Source organism: Toxotes jaculatrix, chromosome 19 (assembly GCF_017976425.1).
Source record: "Toxotes jaculatrix isolate fToxJac2 chromosome 19, fToxJac2.pri, whole genome shotgun sequence".
NCBI lineage: Eukaryota > Metazoa > Chordata > Actinopteri > Toxotidae > Toxotes > Toxotes jaculatrix.
The window spans coordinates 16515942-16526765 of record NC_054412.1 but is presented as its reverse complement, the minus strand read 5'-3'; the positions used below and the strand labels follow the sequence as shown (position 1 = coordinate 16526765).

General features: G+C 39.4%; 2 protein-coding genes across 2 annotated transcripts; one reads left to right on the top strand and one right to left on the bottom strand.

Annotated features, from left to right (window-relative positions):
• The first annotated feature begins 2188 nt into the window (after window positions 1–2188).
• On the top strand, window positions 2189–6423 carry LOC121200025 (proteasome subunit alpha type-6). Its single transcript, XM_041065058.1, has 7 exons — window positions 2189–2363; window positions 3264–3358; window positions 4140–4221; window positions 4824–4979; window positions 5195–5373; window positions 5593–5687; window positions 6217–6423. Exons 1-7 carry the CDS (start codon window positions 2288–2290, stop codon window positions 6272–6274), a joined length of 741 nt encoding a protein of 246 aa, XP_040920992.1. The 5' UTR covers window positions 2189–2287; the 3' UTR covers window positions 6275–6423.
• A 1520-nt stretch (window positions 6424–7943) lies between these two features.
• On the bottom strand, window positions 7944–10380 carry LOC121199867 (NF-kappa-B inhibitor alpha-like). The gene is made up of 6 exons (XM_041064842.1): window positions 10078–10380; window positions 9420–9525; window positions 9097–9304; window positions 8883–8971; window positions 8486–8746; window positions 7944–8370 (listed from the first exon to the last, which is right to left on the bottom strand). The coding sequence occupies exons 1-6, from the start codon at window positions 10305–10307 to the stop codon at window positions 8341–8343; spliced, it is 924 nt and encodes a 307-aa protein (XP_040920776.1). The 5' UTR covers window positions 10308–10380; the 3' UTR covers window positions 7944–8340.
• Window positions 10381–10824: the final 444 nt, after the last annotated feature.

Below are 10824 nucleotides of genomic sequence, written 5' to 3'. Positions count from 1 at the left end.
GAGGAAAGTGAGAGGTATCAGGACAGAGGGGCATTGGCGTGGGTGGGGGGGTTTGTTGTTTAGGTTGTGAAATATCAAAGCAAAGGAGGTGCAGATTTTCTAGCAACCTAAACTTAGAGGCATTTTAAAGTTTTTCCTTTTAGCCATTTATTTAAATCAGACAACAGCCTAATTAGGCTATTAAAGACACTTGATAGAGCAATGTCTTATAAAAATCAGTGTCTCCACAAATTCCACCACCATGAATGTAGAATGTGTTTATTTTCTAAAATGATCCAAAAACTGCATATTGCAAAATCCAAACTTATGTCTTTATCCCTCTGCATCACTGTTTAGTATGAAGGAGTACTTGTGGTTGTGCAGGAGTGGACAAACTTTTTGCAATAGTGGATTTTGCATTAAGTTTTAGATGCTGTTAAAATACCTTATTGCATACATAGTGTGCAATTGTGTCATATTTGGTTCAGTGGTTAAATACAATACTCCCATGTATGTCATCTATGATTATATCACAGACTGTGCAGTTTTCAAAACAGGATAATGACATGGTAACCTAAGATGGGGACTTTTGCCATAAAATCATGAGAAAGTTTTGCAAGATAACTATTGTTGGCTTTGCGGACCAAAGATTCAACTTCTGCTCATTGATGATCATGATACCACTCTGAGTAGCTGTCTGAGTCACTACCTGAACGTGTTAATAACCTATAAAGAGGAAGCAAACATCCTCTTTTCAGCTGTATTACCTACCTGTGGACAGAGGGAAAATCCCAGATGACAAATCCGGATGACACATGGGCATATGTAGTTTTTTTTTTTTTTCTTTTTTTCAGGAACAAGGAAATGGGAATTGGGCACATACCACGTCTCATGTTCTGTTTAAAGGATGGCATCACTTTCACATGGCTTGTTATATGATGAGAAAAAATAAAGCTGTGGTATCACAAGAGTGAAGCTGGAGGTTTCTCCTCTGTTTTCACTTTGTCACAGTAATATACAATTACATTTTTAGCTTTTTAAGGCAGGTGATGCAGAAATGATGTTGGTGCCTATGGCAGGCAAACTGAGTCGTAAAATAATAGCTAATGTATCAGTGAACTCTAACTCTTGCATTTATACATAAAAACGTTCCTTAGTTAGCGATCAAGTTGTCACATGAACCCATGTGTATGCTTACATATCCATGTTATGTTTGTGTAACATGTATTAAGACTGTGTTGGAAAGGTGTTGGTTCAACTCCAAGATGATGGCTAAGGTGAGGCATTGTAGGCCTTTCTATGCAGCAGACATTATGACAGTAGGAGGAAAAGCAAGTGAAACTAAACCTGCACCTTTTCATGTAAGTGAACCAGCATGTTCTGTGCCTTTTTCCTAGAAGGCACAGTAGGAAAGGTACAGGTATAAATAATACAATGAATGACTTTGCCTTCACGTATCACTGGGAAACACAGAACAAAGCCATTATTCTCCTATTTTAGTATAAAAAGTCAGAATGTCTGAATGTAACTTATGCTGAATCCCATTTTCATGCTACACACTATGTAATATTTATTCATAGTATACTGTTTTACAGTTAGTATACAAGAAACAACACACTTACATATCCTAACAAGAAATGTTAAAATACTAGATTTTTCCCTCAAATACCCTCAAGTAGACTCCAGAGAGGTACAATTCTTATGAACAAGCTGTTAAAACAAAAACATACATCCTAACAGATTAACTTGGAATCCAAGAGAGGTAGTGCAACATACAAAAATACTGTCAACACTAAGCACAGTTATAGGACAATCCACTGTATTTACCCATGTTTTACAATTGGGGTCCCTTATACAGAAATAATAGGTTATTTTCAATATCAGACTTTTGAAACATGTTATCAGTTAAAAAGCCTGTTTACTAGCAATTCTCATACTATGAGGTATCAGTGTATTTTATTTCTGTAATTGTCAACTAAATGTAACTAGTGGTGTAAAAAGTTAAGGCATAAAGCAGCATAAAAAGGAAATACTCAAGGAAATGTAAATACCTTATAATAATTGTACTGGAATACTTGCTTATTACAGTACCTATAATACTTGAGTACTTCTGAACACACATTGAATATTGACCTAAAAACGTTAGTAGTTTGTAGTATTTTGTCACCATGGAAACAAAGCAGGCCTCTCACACCGGATGAAGTTCGGATCCTTTCAGTTCAACTTCCGGGTGGAAATATTGTGCATGAAGTAAAAGCTGCTTGCAAATTCATTTGGACGAACTTCTCGGCCAACTTAGCGTTGTAAAATGTCCCGAGGCTCAAGTGCAGGGTTCGATCGACACATTACCATCTTCTCTCCTGAAGGAAGACTCTATCAAGTCGGTCAGTATGTGGATGTGTTCAAACAAAAGCCGGTTCGAAGGCTCACTTGTTTGCTAGCTAGCTAAATGCCCTGTCATGGTTCGCTTAGCTAGGCTTCTAGCTGATAAATAACACCCCGCCAAAGCGAAAGTAGTATCATATATGCAGCACAGACGTTTTACTAATGGTGTGCGAATTGTTATTTTACGTCTACTTTTCTGATAGTAGCATTAAACAAAACAGAGCTAATCAAAATAGCTAGCTAGCTAGCAGGGTAATTAGCATGATTAGCATTGTAGTCAAGCAAGCTGATTCATTGCTCAAAGTGTAAACTTGACATTCAGGGAATTGTTACGGCTTTGGAAAGTTAGTGAAATGTCTCGTTTGATTCAGTTATATTTTTCATGATAGGGTTTTGTCACAATTACGCCAATTCCATTATTTTTTAGTAATGCGTGAAACGCTGGTTAGACCTAAAGCGAAAATCCAATCTAAAATATGAACAACACACATTCCAGTCTCTTTTTAAGTTGAAAAGATGAACTGGACATGGGCAGGAGTTTTGTTGAAGTCATCTCATCAACAACTTTTAGGAGACAGATCCTAGCATTACTTCACGAACAACAAAAAAACAAAACAAGTGTTTGTAAATTCATTAGAATTAAGGGAATATTCCCTAATATCCATCAATAAATGGAACAAGTAACCCTCATTTGGATGCAACATCTCTTGCTGTCAGTAATTCGCTGTCAGCTGGCCAATCAAATCCCAACAGTCTGTTTGTACATCCTGACTCTACTGTCCCAAAATCATCAAGTGCTGTGATTGTTTGTTACCAGTCCCTAACATCTATTGCTGTTTTAAGATTAATAAGTATAAGTGTCAGATGAACATGTATGCTTGTCTCCTGCTTGTCTGCAGAATACGCTTTCAAGGCCATAAACCAAGGTGGACTCACATCAGTAGCAGTCAGGGGGAAGGACTGTGCGGTTGTTGTAACACAGAAAAAAGTACCGGTGAGTTGATATCAGGTTGTCGTTTTCATACTGCTGTGATAGTGGCGGCACTGTGAGTGGTGTGGACTCACAGTGCTGTCACAGTGACAAAATGCATCCTCATGACACTTGGCTCTTAATCCTAACATTTATACATGTATTCTCTGTTATGCTCTTTACTTGTGGAAATATATATAGTTTATTTTCATGTAGTTAGTGAGTGATTGAGTCTATATCCTGTGTCTGTACACTATTCTCTGTACAGAATCTTAATCTACTGTGAAACGGGTTCATATTTCATATAAAGAAGACTATATATATCATATTTTAAAAGACATCATTCATGTAGTTTGTGTTAGACAAGTGAAAATATTGATAGATGTGCATCATGTTTTTAGACATTAAATAGTTTACTTGGTCTGTTGTTTTCAATTTACATGAAATTTATAATGTTTGAAAACAATACTTTTGTATTTTCAGAAATTTCTATTTTAAGGATTATTAGATCAGCTTTTTTTCTTAATATAATTGGCTTAAGTGGTTTATTTTATTTGCTTTTCACTGACATTGTTTTGTATTTGCTGAGAATGTATTTGTTCGATTGGTTACTTGTATATTTGAGTTCTCCTGGGAGGAAGAGGGGATTTGATATTTAGTGGCTCCTGTGTGTAAGTAATATTTTTACTGGTTGCGATCCCTGGAATACCTGTTGAATTTATTCGAGTCCAGTAAATCTTTGAAAACAGAAATGATCTAAAATGATGAGGCCACTATCCCATGTTCTTTCTTTCTTCTTTCTCAGGACAAGCTTCTGGATGCCTCCACAGTGACTCACCTTTTCAGAATAACAGATAATATTGGATGCGTAATGTCTGGGATGACAGGTAAGAAAACAACTGATGTTTGTATAATGGCAGAGACCAACTGTTTTTGTCTTATTATCTAATATCTGTAAGATAAAAACTGTAAAATCTTATTTTAAGAATCTGAAATACAAAATTCTTGGTTAAAAAAAATACTATTTTCAGTACTGACACTGTGTAGGATTTCATTCATTTATTGTCTTACTCAGAAGCTGCGTACTGAACAGCTGCTTTTCTTCCCATTCTCCTCTTAACTGTCTATTGTTGAAAATTCTTTGAGAGATGCTCATTCAGTATTCATTGTGTTGGTCAGCTCAAAGGCACAGCAGCTTTTCAGTAAAATGGGAATAACCCAGGAAAAAAACGGTTTAAACCCAAGTTCTCTTTTTTTTTTTTTTCAAATAATAATTAAAATGGGTGAAAGTGATGAGCCTAGTGCATCATGTGACATTTCTGTTCTCCTCAGTCACAACTTTGCCATGAGAACTGACTTTTCATGGATATCATTTAAACACTGAATTAAAGACTTGAAGTACCACTGTGACTGTGTGACAGTTTAATGGATGCCGTGAAACAAATCAGCTATTTTTCTCTCCCTCTTCGACACGCTCTGATTCCTACAGCTGACAGCAGGTCCCAAGTGCAGCGAGCTCGCTATGAGGCGGCCAACTGGCAGTACAAGTACGGTTATGAGATTCCAGTGGACATGCTGTGTAAGAGAATTGCTGACATCTCACAAGTCTACACGCAGAACGCCGAGATGAGACCACTGGGCTGCTGTATGTAGTGATTTTTGGATTTCTTATGTTTTTTGTTCAATTGGGGGGATTTCAATCACACAAATAGAAATTTGAACTGAATTATGATAAAGAAAATTGTCTTTGTGTCCCGGAATAGACAGTCCTTGTCATCTTTCTTGAATTGTCATACTAATAACAAACACTGAATCCAAGTGTCACTGCCATTGTCCTCTCTGATGTCTGTTAACCTGCAGGTATGATCGTGATTGGCATAGACGAGGAGTACGGCCCTCAGGTGTATAAATGCGACCCAGCAGGCTACTACTGTGGCTTCAAGGCCACCGCTGCAGGAGTCAAGCAGACAGAAGCCACCAGCTTCCTGGAGAAGAAAGTGAAAAAGAAACTGGACTGGACCTTTGAACAGACTATTGAGGTTTATAAAGTCTTATTACCTTAACATAGCACAAGTTGACGAAGGAGGAAGATGAATATGACAGGAATCTTAGAGGTGGTTTCCAGCTATGTGGTGTCTAATTTTGTAACCATTATTTTCATATCAGATTATTATGCGATATAATTAAGATATCGTAAACCTGATCTTATCTTCACCCTACCTTACCTCTCTTTTTCCTTCCCCCTTTTCACCCTTTAGACGGCTATTTCTTGTCTGTCAACTGTTCTTTCCATTGACTTCAAGCCGTCTGAGCTGGAGGTGGGCGTTGTCACAACGCAGGAGCCCAAGTTCAGGTAAAAGACTACATGATAATTTAGCAAATACCCATTTTGTGGGCAAATACCCATTTTGTGGGAATGAGCATAGTAGCTACCAAAATAATTTTTCTTATATGTTTGTTAAATTGAAAGAGATGTTGTGTGAGATGTGTTTTCAAAATGTAATCACTGTCGGTTGTTGGTGCTCACATTTGGCGAACGTATCGGCCCTGGTTGTAACCTGTCACCTAATGACACTGAAGGTCATTCTTACTTTAGTATGTTAGGGCTGGGGCTGCAAGTAATGATTATTTTCATCAGAAATGAATCATTGTTTATAAAATGACAGAACACAGTGAAAAATGTTATTCCCCACAGCATAAGAAGATTTACTGAGATCCTTCAAATACATTCAGTTCATTGTCATATGGCACAGAAAAGTATCAAATACTCTGAGCAAATGTTTTTGCTTGAAAAATCATTCATTGATATCAATGAATTGCTGCAGCTCTAGTAAGGATTTTATAAATATATATATATATAAAAATTTTCTGCTTTTTTCTAGGATTCTGACAGAGACTGAAGTGGACACCCACCTGGTGTCCTTGGCAGAGCGGGACTGAGCGAGCAGAGACATGTCACCTGTTGGATTAAGTTAGAGCATGATGGGATATGCAGTTCCCAGATGGAGACCGGTGTTATCTTTGTTTGCTGTACATTTACCCCACTGTTTCATTCAACAATTAAAAAAAAAGTTTTTGGAGTAAAATAACAGTTGTTCTTGATCTATTTTTACTGTTCACTGTGGGTTTTTATGGTATTTATTTATTTGTTTAATTTATTTATTTATTTTATTTTATTTTATTTTATATTTATTTTATTTTATTTTATTTTATATTTATTTATTTTTGTTGCACATGGAGCTGTTTGCATTTGTTTTGAACGCACACGCTTTTTAACCCCTGGCCATGTGAACTAATTCCTTTGTTTCATGAGCTGTGTTTTCATGTTGAATTTGAATTTGGCAGCAGGGGGAAACGTTTATGGGAACATGAGCGGGCGTAGAGCTCTACCTTTGAGCTTCCTGTTGTGGCTCTCAGTGCGCTAAAAATCACATGACAAACCAAGGTGCTGTGGAGAGATTATTTTACAACACAGTGAACGAGACTTGATTTGACCTAATTTTCTCAACATTTTTGGCCTTTTTTTTTTTTTTTAAGCACCTGTAGCATGTCAGAAATAGATTACTTCAGCTCGCCGGATATATGGTACTGAAGCAGTTCACACAAGTAGTTTCTCTTTGAGAGGGGGAAAATTTGTTCCCCTTGACACTTTAGAAGCGTTTTGACAGAGCTGACATATGGGCTCTATTATGTGTCAATTGTGTGTGTTGGGGAGGGGGGGTGCATTCTAGTCAAAGCTAGCTCAGCATCAAGAGTAGTACCATGTAGTCATTCTCAATTGCTTTGAGGTCATTTCCCATCAGCTCTTGTCCCCCTAACTTACATTTAGGTATTATCAGAAACCGAAACACAAATCCAGCTAGAATGTCGTCTGTTTTCTTGTCCCAAATGTAGTCAGAATTTTTTTGGGCTTTCTGCTGAGATTAATGTTTACGTCTCTTATGTAATTTCCACGGTCCTTAAGCAACAACTTGCTCCTTGGTCCTTGGAAAATCCCGGTGCAGTCCTGTACAATTAATGTTTACATCCCCGAGGACAATTACAGGCTACAGAACACACAACGACTAAACTTAATCACTAAGACACATTTGCTGGCTCTAGCTTTACTTCATGTTGGGAAATGTAGCAAAAATTATTTCAGGGAATTCCTTCCTGAAAAATTCCAACAAAGTTTCCTGATCAGTATGACACAGCAGCAATACACTCTGACACTTTTTCTTGGTATTAAAAGATATTTCCTCCTTACAAAATTTCCTTGGTGTTTCTACCCAGTGCCAGTTCCTAACTGCTGTTAAGAAGTAGTTCCAGGGTGGGGTGGAATATTTAAGTACATTATGCTTCTCTTATTCTGCCCAGGGACTTTCAAAGCGGTGACTCAGAGACCCGTGACCTCGCCCCAACAAGGAAATCCCAGACTGTTCCAAGTGGCTGAGTGTGATCATTTTTATCTGTGTATCTTTCACAAGTCTGGCTGATGACTCTCTTCTTCGTCACTTTGTGTAAGCGAGAAATGTTGCTTGTTTTACAATGTGGAAAGGCCGTGAAAGCGTAGTCACAAGGAAGGAAATCAAACTCATGCAGAGTGGAGGAAACACATCAGTCAAAGTGCTTTATATTCATAGACTTCTTTTTATTCTGAGCATTTTTTTGTTAATAGTGTTTCAATTCACACACCATATGTACAGGTACAAAAATAATATCTCTGTATTTACAATATATTACATGTCTGATATATACACAATATGTTTATACAGTATACAGAAGGACTACATAGAGGTCACGGTCTTGCAGTTTTGTGGTTCTTGGCACAGAGTTCTGTGACCCAGACTGGCTTTGACCAGGCTGGACGCCATCTTCATTCATGTTTGCGTTCCCAGGGCCAGCACCTTTGGACTTGGACCTGGATGGGGGACGGATACTGATTTGTCCCTCGTAGGGGGCCGTGGCTGGGCAACCCAGTAGCAGCTTCACTGTCGTTCATACCATCAGCAGAGGGATGGGTCTGTTTACTTTCCGAATTTTATGTCGTCGTACAGCTGTAGGAAAGAAGATCAAAATACTGTTAGGCACCTATAACTTAACAGCATGGTTATATGATATTTTTGCTTGTGAGGTGCCTCTTAAGTCTGCTGTTCTGAATCAGATACTGACCTCATCTTCCGACAGGTCCAGATCCTCCATATCACTCTCATCTGATTCGCTTTCGGGGAGCTCCCTCAGCTCCTGCGCCGTCCTCTCGTACAGCTGGCAACGGATGTCTTCGTTCTGGCGCCCGTAGGTGAGGTGGTATGCAGTGAAGCCACCATAGTTCAGGCTGTTGACGTCGGCACCGAGCTCGAGGAGGCAACGGACCAGTGTGGGGTTCTGAAGATCCACAGCCAGGTGGAGGGCTGTCCGTCCACTGCATTGCTCCTATGAGAAACAACGTGACAAGATAATGTTAGTTTCCTGGATGCTTTTCTTTGCTGCTTTTCCACTGGATATTATTTTGTTAAAAAAAAAAAAAAATTATGCTGGCTGCCAGCATTTAGGAGTTAATGAAACCTACCTGTGCGTTGATGTCTGCACCCAGCCGAACAAGGCTTTCCACCAATGAAATGTAGCCATTAATAGATGCCAAGTGGAGACAGTTGTGTCCTGAGAAGAGAAAAAAAACAGGAAAAGTTCAGTCAAGAGCCAAGCTGAAGAAACAGGCACTGCCAAAGTGAAACAAAACAGTCTGTGTGCGTGTAAGAGAGACTTCTGTTTTTCTCAGTACTTACCATTGTAGTTGGGGAAAGACACAATGGAGGTAAGGTGGTGCTGGCAGTTCTGGGTAATGACACCGAAGCAGGCGAGGGAGCCCCTCTTGCAGGCGATGTGGAGAGCCGTGTTCCCACTGTCGTCAGCCAACCGTGGGTCACAGCCGGCCTTCAGGAGTTTCTCCACCAGCTGGGGCTGCTCTGTGATCACTGCCAGATGAAGGGCAGTCTGGGGAGAGAACATTAAAATGGGTTTTTAATTATCATATTGGTGTTAATACCACTTTTCAAAGGCCCTTTATTTAGCTGAAGATCAGCCATTTGTGTTTGATAGTGATTATTACCTGTCTCTGGTTGTTCTGCAGGTTGAGGAAGGGGTGATTGTGAGACAGTTTGATCATCTGAAGGGCATGTTCAGTGGCTTCATGAATGATGGCCAAGTGGAGAGGCCTGTGGGGAAGGGGAGGGAAAAAAGAGAGAGAGAGAGGGGTTAGTTAAAACAGTGCTTTTCCAAAAAAGAAAAGAAACTACGCACGGAGGAAGTGGTTCCAGCCAAATATAAGAACAAAGCCTGAGCAGTGGAGCGTTTCGCAAGAATGGAGTTTTGTCGGGTTATTTCCACCAGTTGTGGCTTGACACATCTGATGCTTTATCAGTTACTGGCAGCTGGCCAGGGACTTTCCTGAACGCGCAACGCGGACTTTAGCACCGCCCAGATTGCTCTCTCAGCCAAAGAACACACGCACACACACGCACTGAGTTTGCGCTGTGCTGCAGATACATTTTTAAAGACCACTTGTTTTCTTGCAACTCTCGACATTTTCATGCGCGCTACTGCAGCTTTTTTTTTTTTAAATATTATCTTTTCATTATCTTTTTGCATTGGGTTTGAAGTTTAGACGTTGCGCAGTTGTGCAAAACTCCAATTTCATGTGCGCAGATTAATTTAAAAATTGCAAATGCGTAATTGCAATATTAAGGATCTATAACAATTCCACTTACGTGTCACCATCATCAGTCACTGCAGCTCTCCAAGGCTCGTATTCCTGTGAGTGATCCCGTATGTTCACAGTCATGTCCTCAAACTCGTTCACCAGCTCGTCCTCTTTCAGGGAATCCAGGCCGCTGTCAAAACGGTCCTCTGAACAAGGCATCAATTTCCCGTGTTTGGGTCCCATGTTGTCGATGTTATAATCCATTTGATTGTGGTTAGACACTCTGTGGACATCCATGTTGACTTTGCGACTGTAAGAAGGAACAGATCCGTCTCTATCAAAAGTTCAGGGCAGAGTGGGGCAGCAAACGAAGGCGCACTGGGTTTTGTGCGCTCGCTGGGCGGAGCTTTGGCGGGGATTTCCAATGGACTTATCTTAGAAAAAGCAAGGGAAATCACACTGAGCTGTGCTTTTGTGAGAAAAATCCCCCCCAGAGAGACTCAGAATGAAAACTTGTAGTTTCCTATTAGACACCTATTTTCACCTGTGATGTAGGTTAAGGGACATTATTTATTTCAATGAATGAGACACGATGGGCATGAATGAGAGAGACAGCCCGTGACTGGTTCTTGAAGAATTCCCTTCTGCAGTGGGGAAATTATCTTTTTTTCAAGTGGCTAACCGAAGTAGCATTGCATATTTTCCATTTCAAGCTTTTGGCCTAATTGACCAAATTTGAATTGGTTTTTAAGAAGAAACATTCAAGTTTCCAATATGAAGTTTAATTCAGAATTTACACTGAGAATGAACTATT

Excerpts from the sequence above, each read along its gene's own strand:
- LOC121199867 (XM_041064842.1), bottom strand. The coding sequence starts at position 10,307 with ATGGATGTCCACAGAGTGTCTAACCACAATCAAATGGATTATAACATC. Across the intron at positions 8,972-9,096 it reads GTCTTTCCCCAACTACAATG|GACACAACTGTCTCCACTTG; the intron begins GTAAGTACTGAG and ends TTCTCTTCTCAG. Across the intron at positions 8,747-8,882 it reads GTGCAGACATCAACGCACAG|GAGCAATGCAGTGGACGGAC; the intron begins GTAGGTTTCATT and ends TGTTTCTCATAG.
- LOC121200025 (XM_041065058.1), top strand. The coding sequence starts at position 2,288 with ATGTCCCGAGGCTCAAGTGCAGGGTTCGATCGACACATTACCATCTTC. Across the intron at positions 4,222-4,823 it reads CGTAATGTCTGGGATGACAG|CTGACAGCAGGTCCCAAGTG; the intron begins GTAAGAAAACAA and ends TGATTCCTACAG. Across the intron at positions 5,688-6,216 it reads ACGCAGGAGCCCAAGTTCAG|GATTCTGACAGAGACTGAAG; the intron begins GTAAAAGACTAC and ends GCTTTTTTCTAG.